At 37.9% G+C, this 19,641-nt stretch overlaps 1 protein-coding gene across 1 annotated transcript in view; it reads left to right on the forward strand.

The window, feature by feature from the left end:
* The window catches only part of ARHGAP24 (Rho GTPase activating protein 24), a 625,449-nt gene that overhangs the window by 211,700 nt on the left and 394,108 nt on the right, over positions 1–19,641 (forward strand). The window contains exon 2 of the mRNA XM_006867733.1: positions 750–837. Within this exon, the coding sequence (XP_006867795.1) occupies positions 750–837 (88 nt within the window). The remainder of the gene's footprint in view (positions 1–749; positions 838–19,641) is intronic.

Consider the following 19,641-nt stretch of genomic DNA (forward strand, 5'->3'; position numbering starts at 1 on the left):
CTGTAAGCCTTCCAAGTCTCTAAATATTCCCTTATATGTGGTTCAGAGTTCTTCCACCATCCCCTGAGCCTTCTTGGTCCAGTATTCTGTGTTGTTGGTGACAGAGCTCCTCACTGCACGCCCACCTGATCCTCCATCTTTGGGAAAGCTCTCTTGTACTGTGTAGGAAATCCATTAAGACACTTAACTCTGGTGGTAATAGTCCACTAAAGAAAAAGAAAATCTAGCATATAGAAGAGAGAACGGCTAATTAAATAAAACTAATTTTGGTTTGGGTAAGTTATTTTATATCCCTACCTTGGTTTTCACAGGTATAAAATAAAGATATTAATATCCATCTCATAAGTTTGATCCTGGTGTGGTGCTCTGGGTTAATGCGCTGGACTGCAATGTTGGTTTGAACCACTAGGTCAGCAGTTTAAGGTCACCAGTCACTCCTCAGAAACCCCACATGGGGTCGCTATGGTTCAGAACCAACTCGACAGTACTTAACAACAAGTTTGAGCTAAGACTTGAAGGCATTAAATAAATTGGTGCTTAAAATTATTCTGGCACCTAGCACTGTATCTTGCATATATTGGGTGATCAACATATATTTGTTGAATGTTAAGTGACTATGATTCTAGTACATGCCACTTGCTAAATTGGAAATCTGAAGAGTCACCCGGGAAAGTTGATGATGATGATTTGTGCTGTTTGTGCTGATTGCTAGCTGATGATATTGATGTTTTGTGTGTTTGTATTCACAGGGTACTATTTTTCTGCCTGGAAATAAAGTCCTTGAACATCCCTGTTCTGAAGAGAGTCCTGGAAAATTCCTTTTTGAAGTAGTTCCAGGTAGGATATTTTACAAATTTTATTACATTCTTGTGATTTCATATTGGTCAAGGAGAAGATTGGGCAGAAGTATTTTTTCTTCTTCTTTAATAGTCCATGAGATTATTAATTTAAGGAGACAAGTATCAAGTTTCATTAGTATTTAAAAGATAATGATGCCCACAATTGTACACTGGTACAAATGTACACACATGCTTGTAGATGTTCACAAACCTGTGTCCATAAGACTCCAGAATTGGCCCAGCGTCACAACACAGTGCTTGTAAGGGATGATTGAAGATAAATTTAATGTTATTGTGCTTGTAAGGAAATCTTGGAGATAAATTTGATGATGCAGTGGTTTTGTGAAATGAAATTTGACAAGGTGTTACAGGTAGATTGCTTTGCCCAGCTGATTCACTATCATATCTCCTCATAAAACTTTGTGGCTCAAAGGAGATTTTGCTATAAAAACAAAAGAAAAGAAACCAAAATTCCAATGATTGCCCAAGTGAGGCAGTCCATCTCTGGGGTATGAATGAGACCAATTTCTTACTGTGTCTGTAAGTGGAATTTGTAGGTGAGTCCATGCATACTGTTCTTATTTAGCCTTACTTCAGTGTAAGAAAAAGCTTGAAGTCGTTTCAATGGTTTAAAGATTACATGCACAAGGAAAAGTGCTTGTGATAAAATTTGTTGTGAGTAGGGTTTGGTTCGATCTTTTCAAAGTGAGAGCAAGTTTACGTAACATTAAAAGGCAAGTTGAAGTTGTTCATAAATTGGACATTCATAACCAGGGAATTGCCTGTATTTTAGTTCTCAGCCTCAGCTTGGCTTCTACCCAAGCACTTCCACATGTTTGGCCTACTTGTAGACTTGAAAGTCTTTCTGCCAAGTCATAAGATCCTCACAGCTAAATGTCTTCAACCACTGGTCCTTTTTCATTATTTCCTAGTTGTCAGCACTCATCCCCCTCCATGTACCTGATCTCCACATACATTTGTAAATCACCCAGTCACAATTTCTCTAAGGCTACATGATCTAATTCGTTGATCACATCTTCAGCCTTTACTTATTTCTTGATGTTAGAAAAAGGTAGTTTAGAATGTGGATTTTATAGGATTGGCTCTATGTGTTATCAGTATTGATCTAATCACAATCTAGGGTAGGTGGAAATTCTTTCAGATGGGTAATATGCAATGCATATCAACAATGCTGGCACAAAGGGGGTCAATAAAACATGTTCCCAGGTTTAGAAATGCTGGGAATCTAAGACTTAATTTTTCCCTCTCAATGAAAACAGCTGTAGAACTGAGTTCATCTGGCTCTGGATGGAATCCATGACTAAATGTTAATTAATGCAGCTGAAGTGCAGAAAGGTTAGTCAGATGCATTAGGTTCTTTGTTTCCCCCAGGGGGAACATACTGTAAGAAACCTGAATCTTGTTTGCCCTATTCAAATCCTTTTATTTTTACTTCTTAGTGGAATACACTGTATAGAACCAGATTCCAGATGTTGCAAAGTCTTTGAAGTATTGATAGAGGAAGTTCCATTCCCTATTTATTCTCAAACATTAGTGCCTGTTGGCTTTTAAATGAGCATGTATTTAACTGATGGCTTTAACTTTTCATAACCAATAATACTTCTTTCTTATGCAATCTTCTAGCTGAGTGAGAATTTCATTTTTTGGTGACAATGTTCTGATATAACATAAATGATCCCGGCAATACTGTTCTAGAGAGAACTTTATCTTCAAGATCAGGAAGTCGTGGATAAAACTTCACCTTGATGATTACTGCTTTAATGTATGTGTTTCACATGTAGTTCATATGTGGTTGTGAATTTTGATGGGCTAAACTTACAAGTTTAATACTGTGTGATATGGAATCTGAAGATTGTTCTTTAGAAAATAAGTTTCTGAAGGAAATTCAGGTTTACAGCTATAAATATAGTGTAATTTAAAAGATACTCCATGAATTATTAATATAATATATAGTAACTTCTAAGTTATGTTTTATCATTTTGAATCACTTATGCAATGAGACAGAGTCCTGGTGTGACACTGTGAGTCAATGCACTGGACTGCAAAGTCGTTTGAACAGCAAGGTCAGCAGTTCAAGCTCACCAGCTGCTCCTTGGAAACCCTATACAGAGTCGCTATGGATCAGAACCAACTCAATACAGCAACAACATGGAATGAGAAGAAAAACATGTCTAAAACTTCTTTGGTAACAATTGTGAACATGCTATGGTTATGCTGAGAAGTCACTGTTAACATATTTAATCTTGTTCATTGGCACTTTACTGGTGTGTCCCTCAAGCACCTCCAACCCCAAATGCCATTTATAGGCAAATGTATCTCTACTTATATGTATAATTATGTGGAGATCTGTAACACATGATTTTCATAGCTTTTTGTAAAATTAAGGCTTTTGATATAAGAGAACACTTGATTTATCTTTGTAGATGGGAATTACAAAATAATATCTTGTAACTTTCTCAATTGTATGAAAGTTTAACAGTATGAATCTGGAAGGTTGCAATTGTTTTTACTTGTCAGGAAGGCAGGAAGGATTGCAGAATTGTATTCAGGGCTTTTGTTCAGATTCCTCTGCTGGCCAGCCTGGCAGCTGATTCTCATAACACAATAGTCTACGTTGGATTTCACTGTGAAATTCGATTGCCACTTCTAAAAGCCCTTCCTATAAATAGTACTTACAGACTGAACACATTTCTGTTGTTATGGACAAGTACTTCAAGTCTTGGAGTCCTGGTGGCACAACACTACCTAAAGGAATGGTAGTTCAAACCCACCCACTTGCTCTATGGAAGAAAGACCTGGTGATCTGCTCCCATAAAGATTGTTGTTGGTGTTAGGTGCCATCAAGTTAGTACTGACTCATAGCAACCTTATGCACGGCAGGACAAAACACTGCCCGATCCTGGGCCAACCTCACTACTGTCGCCATGCTTGAGTCCATCGATGCTGCTGCTTGGCCAATCCATCTCACTGGAGGTCTTCCTCTTTGTCTTTGACCCTCCACCTTACCAAACATGATATCCTTCTCTAGTGGCTGGTCCCTCCTCACAATATGTCCAAAGTATGAGAGACAAAGTTTGGCCATCCTGGCCTCCAAGGAGCACTCTGGCTGTACTTCTTCCAAAATGGATCTATTGGTTCTTTTGGCAGCCCATGGCACTTTCAATAGTCTCCTCCAACACCATAACTCAAAGGCATCAATTCTTCTACAGTCTCTTCCTTATTCACTGTCCAGCTTTCACATGCATATGATGTTATTAAAAATATCATGGCTTGGGTCAAAGCAAAGACCTTAGTCCTCAAGCTGACGTCTTTGCTCTTCAACACTTTCAAAAGGTCTTGTGCAGCAGATAAACCTCATGTTCTACTGTATCACTGTAGTTGCTGTGAGTCAGACTTAACTTGCTGGAATCCAACAACAGTTTCAAGCATAACTACTCAAAGTACATTAATGAATAATAAATCCTTTAATCTTGTCTATATCATAATTTCTAACAAAACTGACTATTGTTGTTGTTGTTAAGTGCCGTCAAGTCGGTTCCGACTCATAGTGACCCTGTACAGGGTTTCCGAGGGTGTAAATCTTTACGGGAGTAGAAAGGCTCATCTTTCTCCCGCGGAGCGGCTGGTAGTTTCGAACCGCTGACCTTAAGGTTCGCAGCCCGATTCGTAACCACTACGCTACCAGAGCTCCTTAAAACTGACTATACCCTCTAGCAAACATTTTACCATGTATTCTTGCATTACATACACACAGACATATTTATATATGTGAATATATAAACACACTATGAAGAGGCTTCACAAAGTCTATAGAAAATGGAATGCAAAGATAATAGATTTTTTTCCATGCACTTTTGAAGCCCCCTCATGTATACCTTGTTCATCCACATATGTATGTAGTATAAATATTTACAATTTATCCGTATAGTCTATGTCTATAGAAGTTGTTCTGCTTTGATTTTGGTTTTACTTTAGTTAAAAATGTCCTTTGAAACTAAAAGCTACTCATGTGCACATATGACACATAAAACAACCAAGATTTTCAAATGAGTTAGAGTCTTTAGGTCTTTTTAATATTCCTCATATTGCATTTGTTTGTGTATTATGTTTATATGCAAATTTTAGCTGTTTTAAAACCTATTTGAAAAAAATCTATCATAACTTAGGGCAGATTTCTTATAGGTTTGTTTTCCTATGAAATGAATTGCTTTACTGAATAATTCCATGATCTATAAGATTTCACTCTATTTTTTTTTACTATCTTCCTGCTTGTTTGTTATTCAGAAAGATGTCAACTAAATTGGTAAATTTAAAGACTTTGCTGTCAGACATGCTAAGTTTTAGGCTTTTGAGGTCAAGTGCTAAGCTTTAGGGGAATATAGTTGAGAAAGGAATGTTAGCAAACCTTTAATGTATTGTGTTTGCAGACTATGCAGTTGATTTCTTTTGCTTCTCAAAATATGATCAAGTTATCCTTGTGATATGAAACATAACAAATAAACAAAAAACAGAGGAACAAATGGAATCATAATGCCTTAACTTTTTTAGAAATGTAAGCACTCAGAGGGAGTGAATGAAAGTTTTCTAGATATAGTTGAAAAGAAACATGGGAGAATACACTCATTAATGTTAGGGGCTGCATCTTTCTTGTTCATTATCATGTCCCTAATACTGTGTGGTGCAGTGGGTTAATGTGCTGGACTGCAAAGTCATTTGAACCATAAGGTCGGTGGTTCAAGCTCACCAGCTGCACCTCAGAAACCCTATACAGGATTGCTATGGGTCGGAACTGACTTGACTGCACTTAACAACAACAAATACCTAGTGTGGCTCTGCAGCATAATGCTCTGGACCTCAAGGTCAGTTTGAAGTGCAAGGTCAGCAGTTCATACTCATCATCAGCTCCCCGCCAGAAACCCTATACAGGGTTGCTATTAGTCAGAACTGACTCGACGGCATTTATCAACAACAATACCATGCATAATATAACAGGGTGCTGAGTAAATACACAGATTTATTGAATTATGTATTTACTAGGTTTATGGAGGAATCTCAATCATGTAAAAATTTTTATCATTGCTAATCGTTTACCCCAACTTTCCTATATATTGAATGTCTGTTTCTCCCTGGGTGTGATCTTTCCTTCCCCTTGAGCAGAAAACACCTTTTTTTATGTTGTGGCTGTAGTGGCCAAAGTGTAGGTGAAACGTCTCACATGCTTTCCCTTCTTACTTCTCTACCTTTCATTTTATACCAAAAGAAAGTAGGAATAAGGCAGAGATGTTCCTATATGAAAGATACTGCTGGAGTAACCACTTACTACTAGCTGGTCAATATATTCTTCTCTAAATTCTCGCTCTGTTGTGAATTTTGAGATTTTGCACTGTCCCTAAAAGTGGAAATCCACTTAAAATTATTGGGTTCTCTCATTTTGGGGTAGCTGGTTCTGTTGGATGGGACACATACAAAAGATCTCAAAGGTCGGCTGGTTTCTTTGCGCTTATTCATCTGCCAAAATACTCCTGTGTATCTTTATTTTTATTTTTGTTAGTTGACATCAAATTGACCCCTAACTCATAGTGATCCCGTACATAAAATAATACGGTGTTGCCCAATCTTACACAGCTCATAATAGGTTGCAGTTATGACTCTTGTGATCCATGGGGGTCTCATTGACTAGTATTTCCGAAGTAGATCAACTAACTCTTCTTCCTAATCCCTTAGTGTGTGAACTTTGCTACAACCTGTGCAGCATCATAACACCCAAGGCTACACAGATAGATGAGGCACATTGGCTGGGAATCAAAACTAGGTCTCCAGCATAGAAGGTTAAAATTCTACCTGGGAACCACCACTGCTCCATCTCCTATAACCTTGTCTGACAATATAACAGGTACACTCTCTCCCTCAGGCCTACTATCTTGACCTCTTCTACATGGAGCATCAAGGTTAACACCCGGCAGGTTCATAGACTACGGTAAAGTTAAACTTAACAGAGGGGTGGGAGACTATTCTAGCATATTTCAAAATACAGGTAAACGGACCATCACAGTTGAAGTCTTCACTGATCTCATGGAGAGCTCTGGAGTTGGGATGCCCCTCAGAGTTGTTCCAAATTAAGACAAGAGTTCCATACCTTTGTTTCTTGGAATCCATTATTAGTTGATTGGGAGTTGGAGAAGCAGTTTCCTACTGCAGTGGACAGGAATTCTTAGAGACTGGCTCCATGACACCTGAGTAGCCAATATGCGCAGCCTCCTAACGATCTTGATAGAGTGTCACAGGATCTACTATACTTGTTGTTGTTGTTGTTGTTGTTGTTAAGTGCCATTGAGTCAGTTCCAACTCATAGCAACCCTGTTTCTGAGGAGTGGCTGGTGAGTTTGAACCACGGATCTTGTGGATCAAACCAACTTTGCAGTCCAGTGCATTAACCCACAGTGCCCACACAGCAGGAATCCATCCACTACAATATTTATAGCTATGTCTATATCTATCTTTCTGTGTCCCACACAATGTTTTGGCCTTTTATATTTGTTTCTTCATTTAATTGTCATCAAACCTCTATGTGGTAGTCACTATTATTGTCTCTATTTCAGAAATGAAGAAACTGAGGCATAAAGAAGTCATTTTATTAAGGCCAAACAGTACCAACTAATGAATATGTATGAAAGTATGTATGTGTGTAATTATGCATCACTGATTTACAGGATATGTTTCAGGATATGTTTCAAGAATAAATGTATATTCTTATTTTAAAATATCATCAGAATTCTGATTTTAAAATCTCCTATACAAGGAGCTCTGGTAGCGTAGTGGTTATGAATTGGGCTGTTAATCTCAAGGTCGGCAGTTTGAAACTACCAGTTGTTCCAGGAGAAAAAGATGAGGCTTTTTGCTCCTGTAAAGATTTGCAGCCTTGGAAACCCAGTACAGGGTCACTATGAGTCAGAACCAACTTCACAGTACTTAACAATAACAACATACAAGATTAGGAGACAAAGATGAAGCTTTCTGTGTGGTGCTGTAGGATAATGAACTGGACCACATGGTTGGTTTGAACCACAAAGTCAGCGCTTCAAATTTACCAGTTGCTCCTTGGAAACCCTATAGAGGACGGCTATGAGTCTGACCTGATTCCACAACACTTAACAATAACAATGACTATAACTCCCACAAAGCCTTGCAGCCTGGGACCCCCTAAACAGGGTTGCTATGAGTCAGAACCAACACGACAGCATAGTAACAAAACAAGATTAGAGATGGGATCCAGTTTCTGAAAATGGTTTTGTTTGTTTGCTTGCTTGTTTTAACTGAAATACATAAACTTGTATCTTTTCAGTTCATCCATTAAGGATGAGAGTTTTGACACTTGATGTAAAAATAGTTATTTTCACTTATTTGTAATTACATATATGTGTATGTTTAAGCCCATCACAAAGACAGGCACTGAATAAAGGTGCAAAAGATAAGTCTTTTGAAAATATAGTTTCCTTGGTCACAACTACACCATCATGAAAAACTGGGCTGAAAAATACAGCAAAGTAGCCTTATTTATATGGCAATAAACACAGCAAAGGAGGAATCAGTATCTCTGTCTTCCTTACAAAAAACAATGACAGGCTGGGTTTCTTCACTACAAAACTCATGCTGGTGAAATTGTTCTTAACTTCTTCACATATTTTCTCCACATTGCCTTGGTTACCACTCGCTGTCTGTTGTTAGGCGCCATTTACTCAGCTCTGACTCATAGAGACTCTATGTATAACAGACGAAAATGTTGCCTAGTTCTGCGCTACCCTCACAATTGTTGCTATGCTTGAGCTCATTGTTGAAACTACTGTGTCAGTCGATCTTGTTTGAGGGTCTTCCTTTTTTATGCTGACCTCCTACTTTACTAAGCATGTTGTTCTTCTCCAGGGATTAGTCCCTTCTGACAACATATTCAAAATAACTGAGACAAGGTCTTGCTATTCTTGTTCCCAAGGAACATTCTGGTTGTACCTCTTCCCAGCCTAATTTGTTCACTCTTCTGGCAACCCATGGTATATTTAATATTATTTGTCAACAACTTAATTCAAATATGCCATTTTTTCCCCATTTATTACCAGTTTTGCATGCATATGAGGTGATTGATAATGGCATGGCTTGGGTCAGGCGCCCGCTAGTCATCACAAACTGACATCTTTGTTTATTAAATTTTTATAAAGAGGTCTTCTACTGCAATCTTCCCCAATGCAGTAGGTTATTTGATTTCTTGACTGCTATGTCTATGGGCATTGATTGTTGATTAAAGAAGAATAAAATCCTTGAAAACTTCAATTTCTCTTTCTCTACTGTTTATCATGATATTGATTATTGGTTCAATTGAAATATATATATATATATATATATATATATATTTTTTTTTTTTTTTTTTGGTTTTTTTTTTTTTTAGATGCAACCGACTCTGAAGACTACTTTTTTACCTACACTAGGAAGTGCTTCAAGTTGTGCTCAATTTCAGCAAACAAGGTTGTAGCATGTGCATATTGAAGATTGTTAATTAGTCTCTGTCCAATCCTAATGCTTAATCGTAACATGTCTTTATAAAGCCCAGTTTCTTAGTTATTTTCTCATCATAAAGACTGAATAAGTATGGTGAAAAGATACAGCCATGCCTCAGACTGTCTAGCCAGCAATGAACATAACTGGTATTGTTTTTAAGTTGTAAATGACTCAACCAACCCGCATATGTATTCTATAAGCAAAGATCCATTTTGGGTTTCAATGCAACTATTAATATTAATGATAGTCAAAGCCTCATCTCAGACCTTATCCAAAATATATAATAGGTAGTAGAACTTAAAAGTTTTTTATCCTCTTCCCTCCTCTAGGGGAAGAAAGAAGAAATGAAGACTAGGTCATGAGGGAGGAAGTACTAATTTTGAAAACATAAGAGAAATTTGAAGGATTATTTAAAGTTATTTTCAACTACTTGGGAACAAAAAGGAAAAAAAAAAAAAAAAAACACGTTGGCACTGAGTTGAGTCTGATTTAAGCCCTTCAATATGATATTTATTTTCACTTTATTGTTGTTGTATAGCATTGAGTTAATTCTGACTAATAGCAATCCTGTATAGGGCTTCCAGGGAATAGCTGGTAAGCTTGAACTGGTTAGCAGTTCAGTGCTTATCCTATCACCAGAACTACATGACAATATTCATTATTTTAATACCTTTGTAAATTTCAATAATATTTCCATCCTACTTATTGCCCAGGGTTGTTTTTTTTTAGGAGTTAAGTGAAAAGTTATATATTCTTAGAAATCCTAATAACTAATATGGATACTTACCAAGGGAATTTAAAAAACAACAACATGTACTTACCAAAATTGTAACACTTTTGGAGGCTTTAGAGATTCCCTGAAACTCATCCATGGCCCCCAGGTTAAGAACCATATTCTATATTTGAGAACCACAGACTTTACTAACCTTTCTATTTCTATCTGACTGTATGTCCAGTTATTTATTTCTGTCTTCTTATGGAGTCTTGGTGTGGTGCTGTTGGATAAATACACTACTAACCTGGTGTGGTGTTGTGGGTTAATGTGCCAGACTGCAAAGCTGTTTGAACTGCAAGGTTGGCAGTTCAAGCTCACCACCTGCTCCTTGGAAACCCTATGGGTCAGAACAGACTCGACAACACTTAACAACAACAACCACAAGTTAGGACTGCTAACCTCAAGATCAGTGGTTCAAACCCTCCAGCCGCTCCTCAGAAAACCTATGCAGGGTCACTGTGAGTCAGAACTGACTCTATTGTACTTAACAACAAAAATGTATATGTGTATATATAAATACGAAAATTTTTTCTCTATTATTTTAAATGATGTGGTACACTAACAGAAATTGTGGATTTTACCTACTTGATTCAGCTGTTCTTTTTTCTAGTTCTATGACGGATAAACTTCACAGGACAATTTCAGGCATTTACAAAAGAACTTTTTTGAATAGAACATTTCATGGATCTACAAGCTGTAAAGATTTTAATCCACCAAAAGTTGAACCTACTTAGATGGCCATCGCAGCTGCACTACATAATAGGTCAACTGAGAAATAACTAGTTCTGAGAAATATTAATGGGTGTCTCTGAAAAAGAAGAAAGTGTGGCCAAGTTTTGAGTTTTTGAAATAATTGTGACATCAGCAATGAAAGGTTACCATCCCATGACTGTATGTTTTGCAATTCCTTCTGGAATGAACAAATAATGTCATTAGATACATTATTTCATTATCATTTTAAAACATAAGCCAGTATTTAGCATCCATTTTATATGAAAATGTTGTAATCGGCATCTGTTTAATATAACGATGAAGGAATGCTTTGTAGTGTTTCAGCATGGTTACTTTCTTGATCACTATTAAACACATTACTGAGACATTTGATTTTACAAAACTCCCTGTATCTTAACATTTTTCCCTTTTATGTGAAAAATATAAGTTAAAATCTATGCAATTGTTTTTGCTATCACTTAGGAAACTATGGCAATTTCTGTTTTGTTTTTGCTTGCATAATGTCTTAGTCTGTGGGCAGCTTTAAACTTTATAATTTCTTTCTTTCTTTCTTCCTTTTCTGCTTAGTAATTTGAATGCTTGCAAATCATTTTGAGAATGTGTGTAGGAGTCATTTATAGTATGAAAACATATTTCTATGCACACAACTAGTTCTGTACATGAATTAAATAAATACATTCATGCAAAGCAGCATGTTTTAGCTACTCTGTATTCTTTTGTTATTTTTTTTTTTAAGTATTTGGGATATTTGTTTAAAAATTCCCTACCTACATAAATTCTTTACAATATACACTTGAAAGAGGCTATTGAAATACCGCAGACAACATTTAAACATTTTTAATCCATTGGAATTCTGGCTAAGGACATTTAAACCAAAAGATACTTGGGACATTCATGACTGATTTAACAGTATAGTCTTGTGATCATATGAGCATACTTATGAGGAGTATCCTTAAGAGGGATGGTCTCGTATTTGTAGATAGCTTGGTTCTGACGCCATCAGTTAGATTGGGATCTGTAAACTTTTTCTGTAAAGGACCAGACAGAGCTCATGGGTAACAAAGTCTGCCGCAGCTGCTTGACTTTGCCATTATAGCATGATAAAGAAGCATAGCTGTGTCCCAATAAAATTTTATTTACAGGCCTAAATATAAATTTTCTATAATTTAAAAATATCAATAACTATTATTCATCTTTTGAACTTTCTAGCCTTTTAAAAATGTAAAAATAGACAGTAGCCAGTTTGTGACTCCAGTCTTACATATAAAAGCAAAACTATGAAAAGTAGGTTGAGGCTACTAATATAAACCATTAATCCCTACTGGTGCCACCAGATCCAGAATTAGAACTCTGAGACAGCATGTCTCCCTGGCTCATGGCATCCCCTATTGCTTCAAAAGCATGATTCAGGAGCTAGGTGCCAGCATCTTTTTATTTAGAAACTCCATCCCTGAATAATATCATTTTGTTTGTTTCAAGCCTGATGTTACAACATTGTTACTGACCAAACTTTCAAACTCTGTCTTAGCTCTTTTGGAACTTTAAATACTGACCAGAATTAAAATAAATTGTGTGACTTTTAAAACCACAATCATCATTAAAAAGAGAATAGGTGTGTTAGCATGAAAATCATTCCACATACTGTGTACAGTGCACTCAAGTACAAGGAGATATTGATAAGTCCTCTGAGTTGGAAGCATTCAACGTAAGAGCACAAAACCTTGATGAAATTTCCTTTAGAGAATCTCAGAATAAATGGTACTACTTTAATGATAAAACTACAGATTTATTTCCTCAATGGAGTGTTTTATTTCCCTCTACCATTTACTTATAATTATCTACCTACCCTGGGGAATCCTGGTGTGGTGCTCTGGGTTAATGCACAGGAATACAATGTCTGTTTGAACTGCAAGGCCGATGGTTCAAGCTCACCAGCTACTCCAAAGAAATGCTATACGAGGTCACTATGAGTTGGCACCTACTGGACAGCACTTAACAACAACAACAAAAACATACACTGGAGTCCTGGTGTGCTGCTGTAGGGAAAGCACTCAAGCATAAGATCAGTTTGAGTTGCAAGGTCAGCTGTTCAAACTCACCAGCCGCTCCTCGGAAACCCTATATAGGGTCATTATGGATCTGAACCAGCTCGACTGCACTTAACAAAAACTGGGGAAGAACATCATGCTTGGTAAAGCAGAAGACCAGTGAAATGGAGGAATACCCATAACAAGATGGATCGGCGCAGTACCAACAGCAGCGAGCACAACTGTGACAATGGTTGTGGGTTTGGCGCAGGACCAACCAGTGTTTCCTTCTGTTGTGTTATGAGTCAGTACCAGCTCGATGGCACCTAATAACAGAAACAACAACCTCTCCTTAACCTCACCACTCATTGTCATACTGTGGTGGGTTGCATATTGCTGTGATGTTGGAGCTATCACCAGCATCTCAAATATGCTCAGGGTCACCCATGGTGGACAGAACTTCATGGAGCTTCCAGATTAGGATAAACTAGGAAGAAGAACATAGCAATCTACTTCTGAAAGCATTGGCCAGTGAAAACCCTATGCATAGCTGCAGGGTATTATCTGATAACCTGGCAGAAGATGAGCCCCGCTGTTGGAAGGCACACAAAATACAACTGGGGTAGGATTTACTCCTTAAAGAGTGGACCTTAATGATGTGGATGGAGTAAACCTTTCAGAACCTTTGTTTGCTATTATGGCACAACTCAAAATAAGAATAGCTGCAAACATCCATTAATATTCAGTACACAGAATTATGAATTATGAATCTAGAAAAATTGTTGTTGCTGTGAAGTGCCATTGAGTCAGTTCCAACCCATAGCAACCCTGTGTAGGGTTTCCTAGGAGCAGCTGGTGAGCTTGAACTGCCAACCTTGCAGTTCAAACTGCTTTGTAGTCTGGCGCATTAACCCACAGCGCCACACCAGGACTCCTCTAGAAAAACTGCTGTTGTTGCTGTGTGCCGTTGAGTCGGTTCTAACCCATAGTGACCCTGAACAGGGTTCCAAGGCTGTAAATCTTTACGGGAGCAGAAAGCCTCATCTTTCTCCCACAGAGCAGCTGGCAGTTTTGAACTGCTGACCTTGCGGTTCACAGCCCGATTCGTAACCACTACACTAGCAGAGCTCCTTCTAGACAAATTAGGTACAGCCAAAAATGAAATAGAATGCTTGAAGATCAATATCTAGGGCATTCATTAGCTGAAATGGGCTGGTATTGGCCACTTTGAATTCGACAGTCACATGATCTACTTTTCCAGGAATGGCATATTGAAGACTTGAAGAGGACCAGAACTGAGGCCATCTTCAAAAAATAGCATTTCAAGATCTATCCTGAAAGTACAATGATGTCAATGATAGGATAATAACTATCTATATATAGGACAAAGTTGTTGTTGTTGTTGTTGTCAGGTGCCATCGAGTCGGAACCGACTCATAGCGACCCCATGCACAGCAGAACAAAACAATGTCCGATCCTGGGCCAACCTCATTACCATTGCCACACTTGCGTCCATCAATGATGCCACCTGGCCGATCCATCTCGTTAGGGGTCTTCCTCTTTTTCTCTGACCCTCTACCTTACCCAGCATGACATCCTTCTCCAGCGACTGTTCCCTCCAGACAATATGTCCAAAGTATGAGAGATGAAGCTTAGCCATCCTGGCCTCCAAGGAGCACTCTGGCTGCACTTCTTCCAAAACAGATCTATTGGTTCTTTTGGCAGTCCATGGCACATTCAATATTCTCCTCCAACACCACAACTCAAAGGCATCAATTCTTCTACGATCTTCCTTATTCACTGTCCAATTTTCACATCCATATGAGGTTATTGAAAATACCATGGCTTAGGTCAGGTGCACCTTAGTCCTCAAGCTGACATCTCTGCTCTTCAATACATATATGCACCAGCAAAAAAGACCAATTAATACAATGGTTATTAAAATTTACACACAAGCTAATAATGCCAAAGATGAAGAAGACACTAAGGATTTTTATCCACTTCTGTAGTCCAAAATTTATAAAGCATACAGTGTAATCAAGATGCATTGGTAATTGCTGGTATTTGAAATGTGAAATTTAGAAACATAAAAAAGGATCAGTAGTTAGAAAATGTGACCTTGGAGAAGAAATTATGCCAAAGATCACATGATATAATTTTGCTTTATCGATGATCTATTCTTTGGAAGGAGTCCTGTGGCACTAGAGGGTAAGCACTCAACTGCAATGCCAGTTTGAACCACAAGATTGGTGGTTCAAATCCACCATTTGCTCCTCAGAAACCCTATACAGGGTTGCTATTAGTTGAAACTGACTACACAGCACTTAACAGCAGCAATTCTTTGGAAATACATTTTTTTTAGCAATGTAAGCAAAAACTGGACATGTGGACCTCACAAGGTGGAATACACAGAAATCAATCCAAGTACCTTTTAGGAAAAGAGGTAAATAAGAAGCTAAATATCATCACTCAGAACATAGCAAGGGGCTGACTGTGGACCACAACATCAATTTCTCATATATGTAAATTCAAGTTGAAGCTTAATAAAATTAAAACGAGTCCATGAGAGCCCATGTACAACCTTGATTATATCTCACCTGAATTTAGATACTATTCAAGAATAGATTTGAGGCAATGAACTCTAATGACCAATGACCAGGTGAGTTATGGGAAAACAGCAAGTACATCATACATAAAGCAAACCAAAGTCATGAAAAACACAGGAATTAAATAAAAGACTAACACAGATGTTAGAAGAGACTCAGAATTTGCTCTTGAATAGCTAAACTGAATGGGATAACTGATGAAATAAAAGATCTGAACAGAAGATTTCAGAGGGTGGCTTCAGAAGACAAAGTAAATTATTATAATGAAATGTGTAAAGACTTGGAGTTAGAAATTCAAAAGGGAAGAACATATTCAGAATTGCTCAAGCTGAAAGAACTGAGTTAAAAACTCAAGCCTTGAGTTGAAATATTGAAGGATTCTGTGGGTAAAATTTTGAACAATGTAGGAAGCGTTAAAATGTTATGGAAGGACTATGCAAATCACTTTACCAGAAAGAACCGGTTAATTTTCAACCATTTCAGAGGTAACTTATGATCATGACTGGATGATATTGAAGGAAGAAGGTCAAGTTTTACTTAAGGCATTGACAAAAATGAATGTCCAGGAATTTGTAGAATGTTACTTGAGGTGCAACACTGGAGGCACTAACGCATCTATGCCACGGAATTGGGAAGACAGCTACCTTGTTAGTCTACTGGAAGAAATCCACATTTGTGCTGATTCCAAAGAAAACTGATCCAACAAAGTGTGGAAATTATCCAACAATATCGTAGTTAATTTAAAGGAAGATAGCATTAAATTGGCAGGAAACTGCAAGAAATCCAAGAGGTTGTGGAATGATATCATTGCTGTTATCAGATGGATCTTGACTGAATGCTGAGAATACCGGAAAGATTTTTACCTATATTTTATTGACTATGCAAGGGTATTACACTGGGCGGATCAAAACAAATTTTAAATAACATTGCAAAAATGCTCTTCAGAAGGGAGGATGACATGACTTTGTCTCATATCAGGAGAGACCAGTTCCTGGAGAAGGACATCATACTTGGCAAAGTTGAGGATCAGTGAAAATGAGGAAGATCCTCAATGAGATTTATTGACATAGTTTCTGTTACAATGGTCTCAAACATAGCAATGATTCTACAATGGTGCAGGTCTGACCAATGTTTCATTATGATGTACACAGGGTCATTATGAGTTGGAACTGGATCAAAAGCAACTATCCAAAATAACAACTCTTTCTCTATTGGTTTTTCTTTAATAATGATATGAAAAGCACTCTCATAATAGTCATAGCTGAAATTCATTTAAGTATCTGTCAGACTGTGCACTGATGTTGCTGTTGTTGTTATGTGCTGTGGAGTCGGTTCCAACTCATAGCGACCCTGTACAGGGTTTCTGAGGCAGGAAATCTTTATGGGAGCAGAAAGCCTCATCTTTCTCCTGCGGAACAGCTGGTAGTTTCAGATTGCTGACCTTGAGGTTCGCAGCCTGATTCGTAACCACTATGCTAGCAGAGCTCCTTACACCTGATTTATTTAAGATGACTTTGCTTTGTAATAGATATATTACAAGATATATCTATCTCTCCCCCTTAATAAATTATGGTTCAAAGTTAAGTAAATCATCCTTTACACCTATCTCAACCCACACAGCCACTATATGATATAGCCTGCATACCGACTCTTCACTTACTGACATACTTAGAATCCCAAGACCAAATCATGTGAAGATCAGTATTGAGTTAACATGGAGGATGACCACAGCAGATCACAAATAGGAGGATGACTACATCGTTACATTGCTGTTAAAGTACAGTATTAGAGAACTTCCAAATAACATCACTGTTGTTGTTGTTAAGTGCTGTCAGGTCAGTTTCGACCCATAGCTACCCTTTCCAAGGAGCAGCTGGTGAGCTTGAACCACCAACCTCACAGTTCAAACGACTTTGCAGTCTGATGCATTAGCACACAGTGCCACACATAGCTGCAAAACTACAGAGATCCATGGCCCATTCAAGTTGACACATAACCTTAACCATCACAGACACATTACTATTCCCTTGCACCTCATTTCTCACTGCTAGATGACAATTATTAATGAACAAAATAGTCCAAAAGTACTTTTATTTTACTATTGTCATAAATTCTAAATGGCAAAGTAGCAAGATAGATGATAAATGTGCAATCTTACCAGAAACCTAATACCATTGAGTCATTTTCGACTCACAACAACCTCATACAGCATTTCAGAGGCTATACGTATTTGTGGAACAGAAAACCTTGCCTTTCTCCTAAGGAGTGACAGGTGAGTTTAATCTGCTGACCTTCCAGTAAAGTGCTTATCCTACAGTGCTACCAGAGCCCTTAAGTGAGGAGGTGTTGTTGTTGTTGTCGAGTGCAGTTGAGTTGGTTCTGACCCATAGCGACCCTGTATTGGGTTTCCAAGGAGTGACTGGTGAGCTTGAACTGCCAACATTGTGGTTCAAATCGATATTTGTAGTCCAGCACATTAACCCACAGGACCACACCAGGACTCCTAAATGAGAAGTTGTTGTTAAATGCTGTTGAGTCGGATCTGAGGTCTATACAAATGTTGATGGGCTTATTATCTACATTCCACAGAGGCCATATATTCAAGAATTAAGAGAAATGATGGCAAAACAAGACCTGAGGCTAAAGTTTTAAAAATCTGTACTTCCTTTCACTTCTTTCCTGTTTTTCCTTTCCCTTGTGCTTATATGGAGTCCTGGTGTAGTGCTTTGATTAATGCACTGGACTGCAAAGTTGATTTGAGCTACAAGGTCGGTGGTTCAAGCTCAGTAGCTGCTTCTTAGAAACCCTATACAGGGTCACTATGGGTCAGAACTGACTCGACGGCACTTAACAACAATAGTGCTCATATAAAGAAATTCTGGTGGCATCATGGGCTATGAGTTGGAATTGCAAACAGGCTTACTTTTTGGTTTTAACCAGTGCCTAGCAGAGTAGCTGGTTTGGCGCTGTAGGATAAACACTACATCGCAAGGTTGGTTTGAATTACAAGGTCAGCAGTTCAGATTCACCAACCACTGCTAACCCTTGGAAACCCTATACAGGGTTGCTATGAGTTGAAACTGACTTGACAGCACTTAACAACAACATCAGCAGTGGAGTTCCTGTTATGTGGACATTCAATACATGTTTGTTGAATGAAAAAATAAACTAAACTTCCATTTTATCATCTAAGGAATGATTATGTTGCATTAGCCAAATGTCGAAGACAGCTCCAGTTCTGAAATATTTAATCAGATCGTATCTCATCTCCATGCCTTGGAAAACTGGAGTCTAAAGAAGTTCATTATCTGTACAGGCTCCCACTCTTTAAAACATAATTGTCATTGCCTCACCTTAAATCCTTCATTAATAAGGCAGGCAATAGTATCGCTTATTTCTTTCATGTTTGAAGCTATTTGTTAACAGCAAGTTATTTGCCATTAGGCAGGAATAAATGTGATTGTTTTTCCCTCTTTGCTCTTTATGTCATGGTTTAATTATGCACTTTCAGGCTGTTTGTGTTTACCTGTCTCTTTTATCCAATAATTGAAAAGGGCTTTGCAATCAAATCAAGCTAAGAAAATAGACAGTAAAGCACTAAACAAATGTCAGCTGCTGTTATTATGAATAAAAGAGTTTTCTGCTAGTTCTTTTTCTGTGGTAGGGTTTCCTTGAGTTATGCCTTTGCTAAGCCAAGAGTATGTTTGCTAAGTGGATGTCTGATGGAGACAACAGCCAATAGGTTAGCAATGATATGGGACTAAGAAAGTGAACTCATGTTTCACAAAAAAAGGAATGTATCAGAAGAAAATGAATGTGCAGCCTAACAGCTGCTGGTAATTAGGCGTGGGAAATGAAGTTGAAGCAAGGATAAAGCTGCCATATCCCTAAGACCTGTGCCAACTCTCAGAGAAGCAAGGCAGGTTGTTTTCTTTTTTTCTTTGCTCTCTTCTCCCCTTCCTCTCTCATTTCCTCCTCTTTCCAAATCTTCCCTCATCTCCTTACCTTATCTCTTTTTTATTTCTCTCTCTCTCCTTCCCTCTTGCCTTCCTTCCTTTAATTATAACAAACAAATAAACAAAAAAAGAAACTGA

Source organism: Chrysochloris asiatica, unplaced genomic scaffold (genome assembly GCF_000296735.1).
Source record: "Chrysochloris asiatica unplaced genomic scaffold, ChrAsi1.0 scaffold00109, whole genome shotgun sequence".
NCBI classification, from domain to species: domain Eukaryota; kingdom Metazoa; phylum Chordata; class Mammalia; order Afrosoricida; family Chrysochloridae; genus Chrysochloris; species Chrysochloris asiatica.